This window comes from Ranitomeya variabilis, chromosome 4 (assembly GCF_051348905.1).
Source record: "Ranitomeya variabilis isolate aRanVar5 chromosome 4, aRanVar5.hap1, whole genome shotgun sequence".
Taxonomy (NCBI): Eukaryota; Metazoa; Chordata; class Amphibia; order Anura; family Dendrobatidae; genus Ranitomeya; species Ranitomeya variabilis.
Window position 1 is genome coordinate 82312091 of NC_135235.1, and position 12216 is coordinate 82324306.

At 46.6% G+C, this 12216-nt stretch overlaps 1 protein-coding gene across 1 annotated transcript; it reads right to left on the reverse strand.

The window, feature by feature from the left end:
* Nucleotides 1-1312: 1312 nt before the first annotated feature.
* On the reverse strand, nucleotides 1313-11950 carry CISD1 (CDGSH iron sulfur domain 1). The gene is made up of 3 exons (XM_077258866.1): nucleotides 11739-11950; nucleotides 2747-2949; nucleotides 1313-1708 (listed from the first exon to the last, which is right to left on the reverse strand). The coding sequence occupies exons 1-3, from the start codon at nucleotides 11761-11763 to the stop codon at nucleotides 1619-1621; spliced, it is 318 nt and encodes a 105-aa protein (XP_077114981.1). The 5' UTR covers nucleotides 11764-11950; the 3' UTR covers nucleotides 1313-1618.
* Nucleotides 11951-12216: the final 266 nt, after the last annotated feature.

A 12216-nucleotide genomic window follows, 5' to 3' on the forward strand; every position in this document is an offset into this window, starting at 1 on the left:
CAGTTCAGACTAGATTGCTGTTCAGTCAGTTTACTTATATTTTCTAATTATAAGGAGATTGCTGGAAACACTTCCTGAAAGGACCGAAGGTAAGAATCTAAGGCTAGGTTCACATTACGTTTACAGCAGCCCGTTCAACACATACGGTAACGGGCTGCTGTAAACGTAAGTGCCGGTATGGCAGCACGCTAGCGCAGATAGAGCATCTGCTAGCTCTATCTGCGCTAGCAGTGACGGACCCGGAAACGCTGCAGCCCGCGTCTCAGGGTCTGTCACTCAATGACGGCACATCCCATTGTGGGTGTGCGCTAGTGATGCGTCCAACATTGGAGTCAATGGTGGCGTTAGACTACGTTACACCGCGTTATGCCGCTGTGTAATGTAGTCCGTCTAACGGACGCCACTAACGTAAATGTGAACCCAGCCTTATAAAGCCCCAGTGGTCAGGGTGAAAATCGCAAGAGTACTAATTTTGTTCTTTAAAGGGAACCTGTCACCAGGTTTGGCCGGTAAGAGATGCGTCCTGTTAGACAAGAAATTTAAGTTTTATTATACTCACCTGTGGGGCAGTCCGGTGGGTGTCGCTGGTCTTGGTCCAGCACCTCCCCTCTTCTTATGATCGCGGTTCTCCTGCATCATCCACAAAGTCTCCTCGGCACAGCGCTCTAGGCGCACTTTTCTGTCCTGTCGAGGGCAGAGCAAAGTACTGCAGTGTTTATGTGTGGGGCTCTTGACCTTTCCCAGCCTGTGCAGTACTTTCAACAGGCCAGGGAAGTGCACCTGCGCAGGAGCGCGGTGCCGAGGAGACGTGTCATCCACACAAAGCAAGCAGGAGGGCGGCATCGCAAGAAGAAGGGAGGCGCTGGACCAAGACCGGCCACGGCCATCGGACCAGACCGCAGGTGAGTATAATAAATATATTTTTTTTCTCTTGCAGGTCGGGTTGGGGGCAGATATATAGCATTATAGAATGCTGTATATCAGCCCTGAAAAGTGATTGCCATATCTCTTAATCGGCCACACCTGGTAAAAGGTTCCCTTTAATAATAATGATCTGGAAAAAAAGGTACAAAATTAAATATAAATAAAATACATGTAACACAATGTTATTTAATAGGTAATTTTCGCCTTTATAATTGTGTGATTGAATTATCTGTCTATTTTCCTGCTGCACTTTGTGGGTTACCTCTGCCCCCTAGTGGGATCGGTCCAGTATTACTTCTAGTGTATCTCAAATAGGCGCATGACCCAGCGTTACCTTCACTTTTGTCTTTGGTCGGTCCATGTGCTACAACAGTAAACATTACTCAGATCAGATTTTTGTACATAATTTAATGTCCGTGTATCGGTTCTACATTCCAATGTCACCAGTTCACAACATAAAAGAAAAGTGGGAGTCCACCTGAGTAATAAACAGCTTATACAGTGATTTTATACAAGTACAGATCTAATCGAGTATTTCCCCCACCAGAAGAGACGAGATCTTCCATCACCGCGGGATATAACATGTAAGGCAGATGACAGGTACGGGCGGTGGAGTTTTCTGGAAGGAAAGATTTCTCTGCCATAGAGCAATGATTGATACTGTGGTTTATTATTAATGTCGCCCCGTCATTGTTTAGGATTCTTTTTTCTTAATGATCAAAGGTCCAATGTTGTCGCCGGTTTCTTCGTTGTGTTTTATGTGCGCTCCATCACAAAATGGGAACTGAAAGATAAAGAAAAATGAATCAAAGGGAAAACAAAAAAAAAATGTTGTCTACAAAAAGTTACATGTGAGTTTCATTACCAAACCTAAAGCGATCCTTTAAAAAGGGGTATTCTCATCTCCAAGATCTTATCCCAATATGTAATAGGTATAGTAATAATATTAGCAAAAACCTCCAATTAGAAATGTAGTATAGTTCTTCTGATTCGCTATGTTGCTTATCTAATAACTTATTCCAACCCTTTAGGGCTCATTCAGACAACAGTGATTTTTCATCAGTGTTTTCAGGCCAAAATCAGAAGTGGAGCATACAAATGTGTTTTGGAGAAAGTACTGGTTTTGGCAAACACTGATGGAGCATTGTATGATTCTTGCATAATTAATTAGCATTTTATTGCACAAAGTAAGTATTTGATACAATAGAAAGCCAGAACTTAAAATTTTGGGACAGAAACCTTTGTTTTCAATCGCAGAGGCCTTGTGCAGGTCTACAATTTTGTCTCTGGTGTCTTTAGCCAGCTCTTTGGTCTTGGCCGTGGTGGAAAGGTTGGAGAGTGATTGAGTGTGTGGACAGGTGGCTTTTATACAAGTAATGAGGGCAGAGTTTAAAGGGCTTCCTAAAATAAAAACAAACAAACCACTAACAAGTTTGTGAGACACAGAATTCTTGCTGGTTGGTAAGTGAACAAGTACTTCTTTCGTTCACCAAAATGCAATTATTTAAAAATCATACAATGTGATTTTTTTTTTTTTTTAAAGATTCTCACAGTTGAAGTGTACATAAAATAAAAATTACAGACCTCTCCATTCTTTGTAGGTGGGAAAACTTGCAAAATCGGCAGTGTATCAAATACTTATTTTCACCACTGTATATGAAACACTTTTAGTCAATCACTAAACACAACAGATTCCTACAGAATCCTTTGCATCGTGAATACATACAATACTGAAGACATCACTAGGCAGCTTTTTAATAAAATATGTATTTATCATACAGGGAATGACAGTGGGCAGTTCTTTATTTTTAGGGTTCATTACCTTCTGTGACCTCCAGCAGCGGCAATACACTGCTTTATCTCCCAGGTCCTCCATGTCAAAGGCGTGAACAACCTTAGGATTGTCTTTCTGTATGTCCTGGTTCACCATGGATCTGCAGCACTTGTCTTTGCAGGAGAAGGATCTGTAAGCCAGGTACCCTACAGCGCCAGCACCGACGGCCAAAGTGGCAGCACAAGCCCATTCTGCCAATGAGGAAACAAACAAAAGTCAAATATTGTGCATAGAGCCATAAAGAGAAACAGTCCTGAGAGACAATGCGAGGAGTTCTGCCTGGAGTAACGCTTGAAAGGCAATGCACCAGTCAGATTAGCATCTGTGTTATAATCGCTCATTATTTCTGCTTTACTCTATAGAGTTTTTAAAATGACCATAGGATGATGTTGGTCCCATCAGCTACATAGATCCTAAGATTGACACATTACGTGTACATGTGCCCACCACCAAATACCCAGAGACGTTAATCACTTGACCGATATGAGTAATGGATCTGGTGCCCTCTTGCCCAGGAGTAGAGACTGGCACAAAAAGCAGTCGTGGGTACATGAGGAGTAACACTAATTCCAGGCCTTTACATGACTTGGATCCTACATTTTCCACCCGTTTCCCCCTCTAATTTCAGTTGTCTGAGCTAGTTGTCTCCCATACACAGCACGATGGCGGCACAGCCCACCACTGTCCCATGTAACATGTTTAGAACCAACAGAATGAAAATACCACCGAGCCCACACAATACCAGACAGAAGCTGGTTGTGTTAGGGTATGTTTCCAAGCTCCATAAAGGAAGCGCTTTGGACGCAGGAGATACCCGCTCCGTCCAAAGTGCTGCCGGCTTTTGTACGCACTGTGATTCCGCATGTGTTCATTGAACCATGCGGAATCACCACATCCTATCCAAAGGACGGTGCTATTTATACTGCGGAGACTGTGTGTCTCCCCGAGATAAATAGACATGCTGCAGTCTAGAAAGACGCGCTGCATGTGCGTATACGCAGGTTTGCCACCTGAGTCTTTGAACGAATAGTGCAGATGGAATTTCATAAAATCCCATCCACTATGCTGTAACATCTGGCCGCTGCGGATTGGACACTGCGGCTGTAAGCAGCGTCCAATCCCCAGCAAATACTGAACGTGGAAACATACCATTACATAGGCAGCATCTGCAGGAATCAGAGCTGGCTCTGCTTACTCACTGACAGCGGCATTTAAGTCATACGCATGCTGTGAGTGCTCCGGCTCTCATCAGTTTTCCCTGTGATGCAACCAGAGAGTGTAGATTACTGAAAGCCCCCATAGCCGCCATCTTTTGTCCTCCTGTAAAGCCCAGCCTGAAACTGGGCTTTATGGAAAAAGCATTAAGCTACTCACTGGTAGCAGTTTTTTTCGGAGGCCCATGACGGCACCACGAGAGAGAAGGAATCTGCCCATTAGGAACAGGAAACCTACAGATACAAAAGGGCGGCACCTCTCCCACGTATCAGTTGTTTTACAGAGCCTGAGAGGACTACCGCGGTTAGTGACAAGCATAATATACAATATGACATTTTTAATAAATTATTAATCCAGATATCACCCGGTGGAAAGAAAACTTCTTTAAAGGACGTGCAACCCCCACGTGAAAAGGGAGGCAACTAAGGGTGCCGTCATGGGCCTCCGAAAAAAACTGCTACCGGTGAGTAGCTTAATGCCTTATTCGGACTCCCATGACGGCACCACGAGATTTTACAGAGACGTAAACCATCTTAGGGAGGGACTACAGCCTGAAGTACCCTTAGCCCGAAGGTGAGATCAGAAGGGAACCCCAAGTCCAACCGATAATGTTTAAAAAAGGTGGAAGGGGATGACCATGTGGCCGCCTTACATATCTGATCTAGTGACGCTCCAGACCTTTCCGCCCAAGATGACGCCATGGCCCGGGTGGAATGTGCCTTCAGATTCTGTGGAGCTGGACCCCCACCTGCTGTGTATGTGAGAGAGATAGCCTCCCTAATCCATCTAGCTGGTGTATACTTCGATGCTCTACTCCCTTTACTAGGACCTTGGAAGGAAAGAAATAGTGCATTATCTCTTTTCCAACCATTGGTGACTGAAATATACTGTAGAAGACATCTTTTAACGTCTAGTGTATGAAGCTCTTCCTCTTTAGGATTAGAAGGATTAGGTATAAACGATGGTAGAACTATCTCTTGTGATCTATGAAATCGTGTTACTACTTTCGGCAAGTACGCAGGGTCTGGCCTAAGGATTACTCTATCTGATAAGAATTCCGTGTATGGGTGCAGTCTGGAAAGCGCTTGGATGTCCCCTATTCTGCGAGCTGATGTTATGGCCACTAGAAAAGCTGTCTTGAGGGACAACATTTTTATTGAGGCTTCTTGTAGAGGTTCAAACTGGGACTTCGTGATGAAAGAACTAAATTTGGATCCCACGGAACCATCCTGTCTTTATGTAATGGTCTAGTTCTATAGGCTGCCTTAATGAATCTTGATACCCAATAGTTGTTAGCAATATTGCAAGAAAACAGGGCACCCAGGGCTGAAACCTGCACTTTTAAAGGTACTGGTAGAGAGATTTAATTCTAGCCCTCTCTGCAGAAACTAAGATTTGATGTATCGGCACTCCTTCCTGCATATTAAAATCTGAACTGGACAAGAACTTCCTCCAGGTTCTGGAGTAAATTCTCGTTGTTATCTGCTTTCTACTCTTCAGGAGTGTGTCTACCAATTTTGGAGAGAAGCCTCTATGTTCTAATAATGACCGCTCAAACTCCAAGCCGTTTAATGGAGTGCTGCCACTTGTGGATGGCAGATCGGTCCTTGAGAAAGCAAGTCCGGCATCTCCGGTAACACCCAGGGAGCAGACACCAACATTGTCCTGAGCCAGGCGAACCAGGTCCTTCTGGGCCAGAAAGGAGCAATAAGAATGACTTTTGCTCGGTCTTCCCTGATTTTCCTCACCACTAGAGGTAACAGGTTCAACGGTGGAAAAGCATAGGCCAGTGGAAAATCCCACTTTATTAAAAATGAGTCCACCCCGTGGGGTATGAATGAACTCAAATTTGAGTCCCTGGGAAATAGTGTCTTGTATCCAAACACTATTTGTAATTTTCAACCACTCTGCAGTAAAGTGTAACAATCTCCCCCTCACAGGTCTTTCTAGTCATTGGTCTGGTTTTTTTTCTTTCTCTCGAAGAACGGCGGAACATGAATCCTGTACCTTGTTTTCTTTTATCATCCCATCTGGACCGATCTCTGATGGGGGAAAAGGTGCGCTTCCCTCCCCGATTGAACTTCCTTTTGTTGAAGGGACGACGATATGACCCAAATAAACTAGGAAATTTCTTTTTTTCATTCCCTGCTTTCTCCAGGAGTTCGTCCAAGGTGGGCCCAAATAAATATTCTCCCTTGCAAGGGATAGCACAGAGCTTTGCTCTTGCTTGCATATCTCCCGGCCAGCATTTTAACCATAGGGCTCTTCTAGCGGCATTGGAGAGTCCTGCTGCTCTAGCTACCAACTTAACAGAATCAATGGAAGCGTCTGACAAGAAAGCAGCCCCCTCCTGAATCACTGGTAACGCCGCTAGTAGAGTGTCTCTAGAAGCCCCCTGCTTCAACTGGGTCTCTAACTGGTCCAGCCAAACCATCATTGACCTTGCAGTAGAGGTTGATGCTACCGCAGGTCTTAAGGCGCCAGCTGGCATCTCCCAGGTACCCTTTAGAAAGGTGTCTGCCTTCCTGTCCAGGGGGTCTTTGAGGGATCCCATATCCTCAAATGGGAGAGAGGCTCGTTTTGCCACTTTCGCAATTGCTGCATCTAACTTGGGGGCTTTTTCCCAATTGCTGACTGTTGGGTCATCAAAGGGATACCTACGCTTCTGTGCTGGTGGCAGGGAACCTTTTTTCTCCGTTTTTTTCCACTCCCTGTTGATTAGTTGCTGCATTTTTTCATTTAAAGGAAAAACTCTACGTTTCTTTTGTTCTAGTCCACTGAACATCATGTCTTCTTTGGACAGTTGAGGCTTGGGTTCTGTTATACCCATTGTTCCCCTGACTGCCTTTACTAATTTGTCTATCCTTTCCAGGGGTAAGCAAAAACGGGCAGCGTCTTCATCCGAAGAGGAGGATGATGCAGCCGAATCGCTGGAGATGTCACCCTTGTCTTCGTCCACAGACGAATCGGATATCCACTGGCCTTTTTGCCTAGAGCTTCCTGCATGAGATAGGTCTTTAATGGACTGTTTAACCTCCATCCTGACCATTTCTTTCAGGCTGGCCGCAATAGAAGAGGATTCTTCTACTACCTGAGGGGGCAAGCAAGGCAATCTAGTCTATATAGATCTATGCCGCTATCCCCTCCCCCTTTCCAGGACCTCACCGTCTGCTGGATACAGAGGTCACATAGTTTTTTTAGGGCATGAGTCAGGTAAGGGAACCCCGCAGATGGCACATTCCCTATGTTTCGCTTTACTGACGCTCTTCTTCCCCTATAACAAAACATACGAGGGGAGACAGTCACTGGGTGAACTTTCTCGAAGATCACTTACCAGTGGTCCCAAAATCAGAGAGATACCGGAGTACGAGGGGTATCCTTCCTGGCTGAAGCTCCAGACCCCTGTCTGGAGGAGCTTTTGCGGCCAGATCCATTGCTCCTTCTACTGTGTTCCACATCCTTGGGCTTCTGTGATGCTTCTTCCAGCAGCAGAGGCTGCTGATCCTGCTCAGATTCCATCCTTAACTGGAGGCCAGAAGCCAGGAACACACACCGGGAGAGCCATTATATAGCCCCTCCTCCGTCAGCAGATCTGCTCAGCGCTTCTTCCGGAACATTATCCACCTCCCCACCAGCTGCAAGAGACCGCCCCAGGGCTTGAGGGTGAGCGGCGTGTTATTCTCTGGAGTTACTGCGCATGCGCAGAACCCCCGCAACCCGGAAGTAACCGCCGGCTCCACCTCCTGACGTCACCCCGGCCCGCAGCACTTCCCTGTCAGAGCTGCGAGCAACGTGGGACGCCGACGGAGCCAGCTACACCCCCGGGTGGCGCCACCATGATACCACCGCCCCAACAGAGCCCCGTACGGCATCGCATGAGAGCGGGGAACCGGAATACTTACCTCGCGCTGGCCCTGGAGACAGGACACCCCCTGGTGACCGCTCCCTGCTGGATGTGCCACCGCCGTGTAGCCCTTCCAGGACCACCGTGAGCACTTCAGGAACTCCGCACCGGCCGAGGTAGGAGACCCCCCCGCTACCTGAACCGGCCGGCCTGGGATTCCTAAGGTCTTCCTGTAGGATCCAGTCCCTTTAGGAACAGGAAACCAACTGATACGTGGGAGAGGTGCCGCCCTTTTGTATCTATAGGTTTCCTGTTCCTAATGGGCGGATCCCCTCTCTCTCGTGGTGTCGTCATGGGAGTCCGAATAAATATTATTCTGTTTATATTTGGCCATACAGGTCCACAAAAAATGAAGATAAAAAAGCCAAAATCGTGGCTTTCAGTTGTCACGCCCTCCCACCCCTCCCTGCAATCACTGATTGTTCTGACAAGTTGTCAAGTCATTTTTACAACACAATGAATACTGATAATCAAACCTAATAAAATCAATGGCTGAATTGCTTACAACCACCTCCCCTATATTCATTATTTTGTTGCACTCTGGGTTTGGAGTTGTGGCATATAGAAGAAAGTGAAGGTAAAACCAAAAGCACAAGAACAAAACTTGGCCTCGGCTGGGAGGGGTTAATCTTCCAATAACTTGTAGGGACAAGCACGCACGCTGGGCACCAAGAGTCCAAATAAAGTCAAGCGTGCTACTAATCCCACCCAACCCAGAAGGGCAGAAGCCGTTCGTGAAAGTAATGTAACGTCACACCCCGTTCTTGCAACAATTAATGAGTTTCTGCAAAGTTGATATAAACCCAGGAAATGTCACGAAATCTGATAAAAAAAAATATCTCTCTCGTCCCCGGACATTACACTGGATGCGTCGCACACGTTTTTCACTATTTTCATGACGTCCGTCGATCCGTCATTTTGCTGCACTACGACGGACACAAAAAAAACAGAAGTGTGAAAGTAGCCTTAGGCTATGTGCCCACGTTGCGAATGTCTACAGAATTTTCCTGAGCAAAACCAGACTCCCTGCGCAGAAAATCCGCTTGCGTTTAATTAAATGAACATGCTGCGTTTTTTTCTGCTATGCGTTTTTTTTCGCGGAAAAAAAACGCAGCATGGGCACAAAAATTGCGGAATGCATTAAAATGATGGGATGCTTAATGAAAGCATTTTTGCGGTGGAAAACCGCCGCAAAAAAACGCTAAAAATCATGACCGCGGGCACATAGCCTAAATGGAACCAGCCTTCCCGCAGAAAATTGGATTAAGATGACCAGAAGAAGGTGATTGGATTACATTTTTTTATTTAATTTTAAAAAAAACCTTTCATCCTAAAATAAAAATAGTTGCTGGTACTGGAGTCTTTAGAAAAGCAGGGAGATAAGTAATATGGCCAAAACTACAGCTCCACAAATGGCTATCACCCATCATTCCCACCCTGCAGAATGGGAAAGCTCAATTTATAGCAAGCTATGGCACTTCACATAACATACAACCAAATTCAGACTTATGTAGGTAAGTAGCCGAACGAAGAGAACCACATATAATAATTATTTCTGGCTAACACGGTACCACAATACAGTTTGTTATTGTACACGTTTTCTAGAACAAGTCCTTGAAACACGGTCTGAGGCCTTTGGGCCCATGCACATGGCGGTGTAGAAGACGGTGGCGTGCACACAGCCGGAGGAAGAGGTGCCGGTGGAAGGGAGTGGCAAACTCCTAGATCATGTAGTAAATTGTTTCACCGCACAATGGAGAGTTTTCCTGCAAATAATCTTTAATGATTGTTCAACATAAGTGCAAGTGGCGGACAAAGTGAAGGCATATACAAAGAAGCGATTCTAACGTTTCGACCTGCTCCGGAGCCTCGATTATGATTACAAAGTCGCTGTGCATAAGGAAAAGAGGTCCAAATGCCACGTGGAGATCCCAGTAGGGACAGGTATATAGCAAGTTCCTTGGTAAGTGTCACTCCGGCACCTCCTGTGACCTGTCCCTACTGGGATCTCCACGTGGCATTTGGACCTCTTTTCCTTATGCACAGCGACTTTGTAATCAAGGCCCAGAAGCAGGTCGAAACGTTAGAATTGCTTCTTTGTATATGCCTTCACTTTGTCCGCCACTTGCACTTATGTTGAACAATCATTAAAGATTATTTGCAGGAAAACTCTGAGTGTGCGCCGGTGAAACAATGTATCTACTACATGCACATGGCAAAGCAGACAGCGGGGCCTCAGCGAGACTCCCGAAAGGGCAATCCAGCTGAACAGGATCTGCTCCAGCAGCACACAGACCGGCTGTGTACACAGCGACTTGTAAACCATAATGCAACTCAGCAGAGAGCAATCTACAATGCATTATTCATCTCAGGGGATCCGAACACCCCCCCTCCAGGCTTCAGCTCAGTCCTGGGCCAACACTGGATCAATAGATCTCACACAAGAGGATTCTGCGGAAATGCAATTACAAGATCAGATGAGCGCACGGCCTCGTGTCACGGTCTGAGTACAGGCGGCCATGTACAGGACAGGCGGGGGTCTCCTGAGCCACCTATGAGACTGCCAAGTCCAGGTGCGTAGACCCGTGGCCGGTCTGTACAGCAACGCCTGCACTCACATTGGGAATTACCGACATACACAGAATATGGGAAGGTGCAAACACCACCGAGATGAAAATCTCGTGACTATTTACCATGACTCTAGGGAAAAGAACAAAACCTGTCGCCTCCATTAGCAGATCTAGATTTAGAATCATAGAATATTAGAGTTGGAAGAGACCTCCAGGGTCATCGTGTCCAACCCCCTGCTCAATGCAGGACTCACTAAACCATCTCAGACAGGTGTCTGTCCAGCCTCTGTTTGAAGACTTCCATTGAAGGAGAACTCACCACCTCTCGTGGCAGCCTGTTCCACTCATTGATCACCCTCATTTCTAATATCTAACCTGTATCTTCTCCCTCTCAGTTTCAGTCCATTGCTTCTCATGTTTCCATGTGTAAATAAGAGTAATGATGACCCCTCTACACTGTGACAGCCCTCCAGATATTTATAGACCGCTATTGAGTCTCCTCTTAGCATTATTTGCAAGTTAACATTCCCAGATCCTTTACCTGTTCCCCGTAGGACATAGTTTGCAGTCCGCTCACCATCCTGGTAGGTATTTAATATGGTATAATCCTTTTACGGAGATTAAATGGGTATTCCAACATTAAAAGTTGTCAAATCTTACAAATGAATAGAGGAGAACTTACAGATTAATCATGGGGGTCCGACCGGTGTGACCTATTTCAAGAACAGGGGCTGCGCAATGCTCCATTCATTCTCTATGGGACTGCTGGAGAAGCAGAGCACAGTACTCAGATCTCTCCGCGGCGGTCACATATACAGTGAATGGAGGTCAGTAGATCTGGCCCGGAGAGCGGTTGTCAGAGTTGGGGGTCCGACCCGCCAGACTGCAGCAGATCACTGCTAATAACCCTATAAAGGGCGATGCCATTGTGTAAGGTGATGGCATAAAGTGACCTGTACGATCAGTAGGGGGCGCAGCACTGTCCTGGTCTTACCCTGCTCCACTGCCCTTGTCCGTAGGATTTGTGGGGGTCCCAGATAGTAGCCCACCACCGAATATAACATGACAGCACTTTATACTATGTACATACACTATAGGTACTGTACAGATGTGCGTGCTTATGAAAAACCTCTGCAAATCAGGACTACAAGTATCAGTAAGCCCTGACTAGCGCAGTGCCTGCCGGGACTCAGTACAGCAGGGCAGACACCCGGCGTCCGCGCAGTTACATAATGTTGTGAGTGCAGAAGTCACACACAGCGGTAATACGGTAACCGCGCCGGCCTCTCACCTCGCAGGCCGTAGTTAGCGCTCATGTCTCCGTCCGCTGCTCCTCCTCACTGGGGAAGTCTCAAGGACACTGGGCGCTCGCTGCTCAGTGATATCTACAGTCCGTGCTGAGAGAGGAGAGAAACAGACGAGCACAAGAGGAAAGGCCATGACTGTCCCAGAACACGTCTCTGGGTCCGCAGTGTGTGCGGTGCAGCCGGCGTCCTCTACCACGTACTATTGTGCTGCTGGCTACAACAAAATGGCTGCCGGCTGATTGCCTGTTCTCTGGCGCAGCCTATGGGAGGGAGCGTTGGGTACTCGGGGTTGGGAAGCTCTTGTGGCCATTTGTAGTTCGGGCAGAACAATGGCTAAAGTCTGAGCAAATATGACAATACACTTGACTGCTTTCCTGAAACATTCAGGGAAATGGAGGAGCCCTTCCAGAAGAGATGGGGAAGCAGCGCTTTGCACTTTTTATTTCCAAACTTTAAGGCCAT

Excerpts from the sequence above, each read along its gene's own strand:
- CISD1 (XM_077258866.1), bottom strand. The coding sequence starts at position 11,763 with ATGAGCGCTAACTACGGCCTGCGAG. Across the intron at positions 2,950-11,738 it reads CGCTAACTACGGCCTGCGAG|AATGGGCTTGTGCTGCCACT; the intron begins GTGAGAGGCCGG and ends CCTCATTGGCAG. Across the intron at positions 1,709-2,746 it reads GCTGCTGGAGGTCACAGAAG|TTCCCATTTTGTGATGGAGC; the intron begins GTAATGAACCCT and ends TTTATCTTTCAG.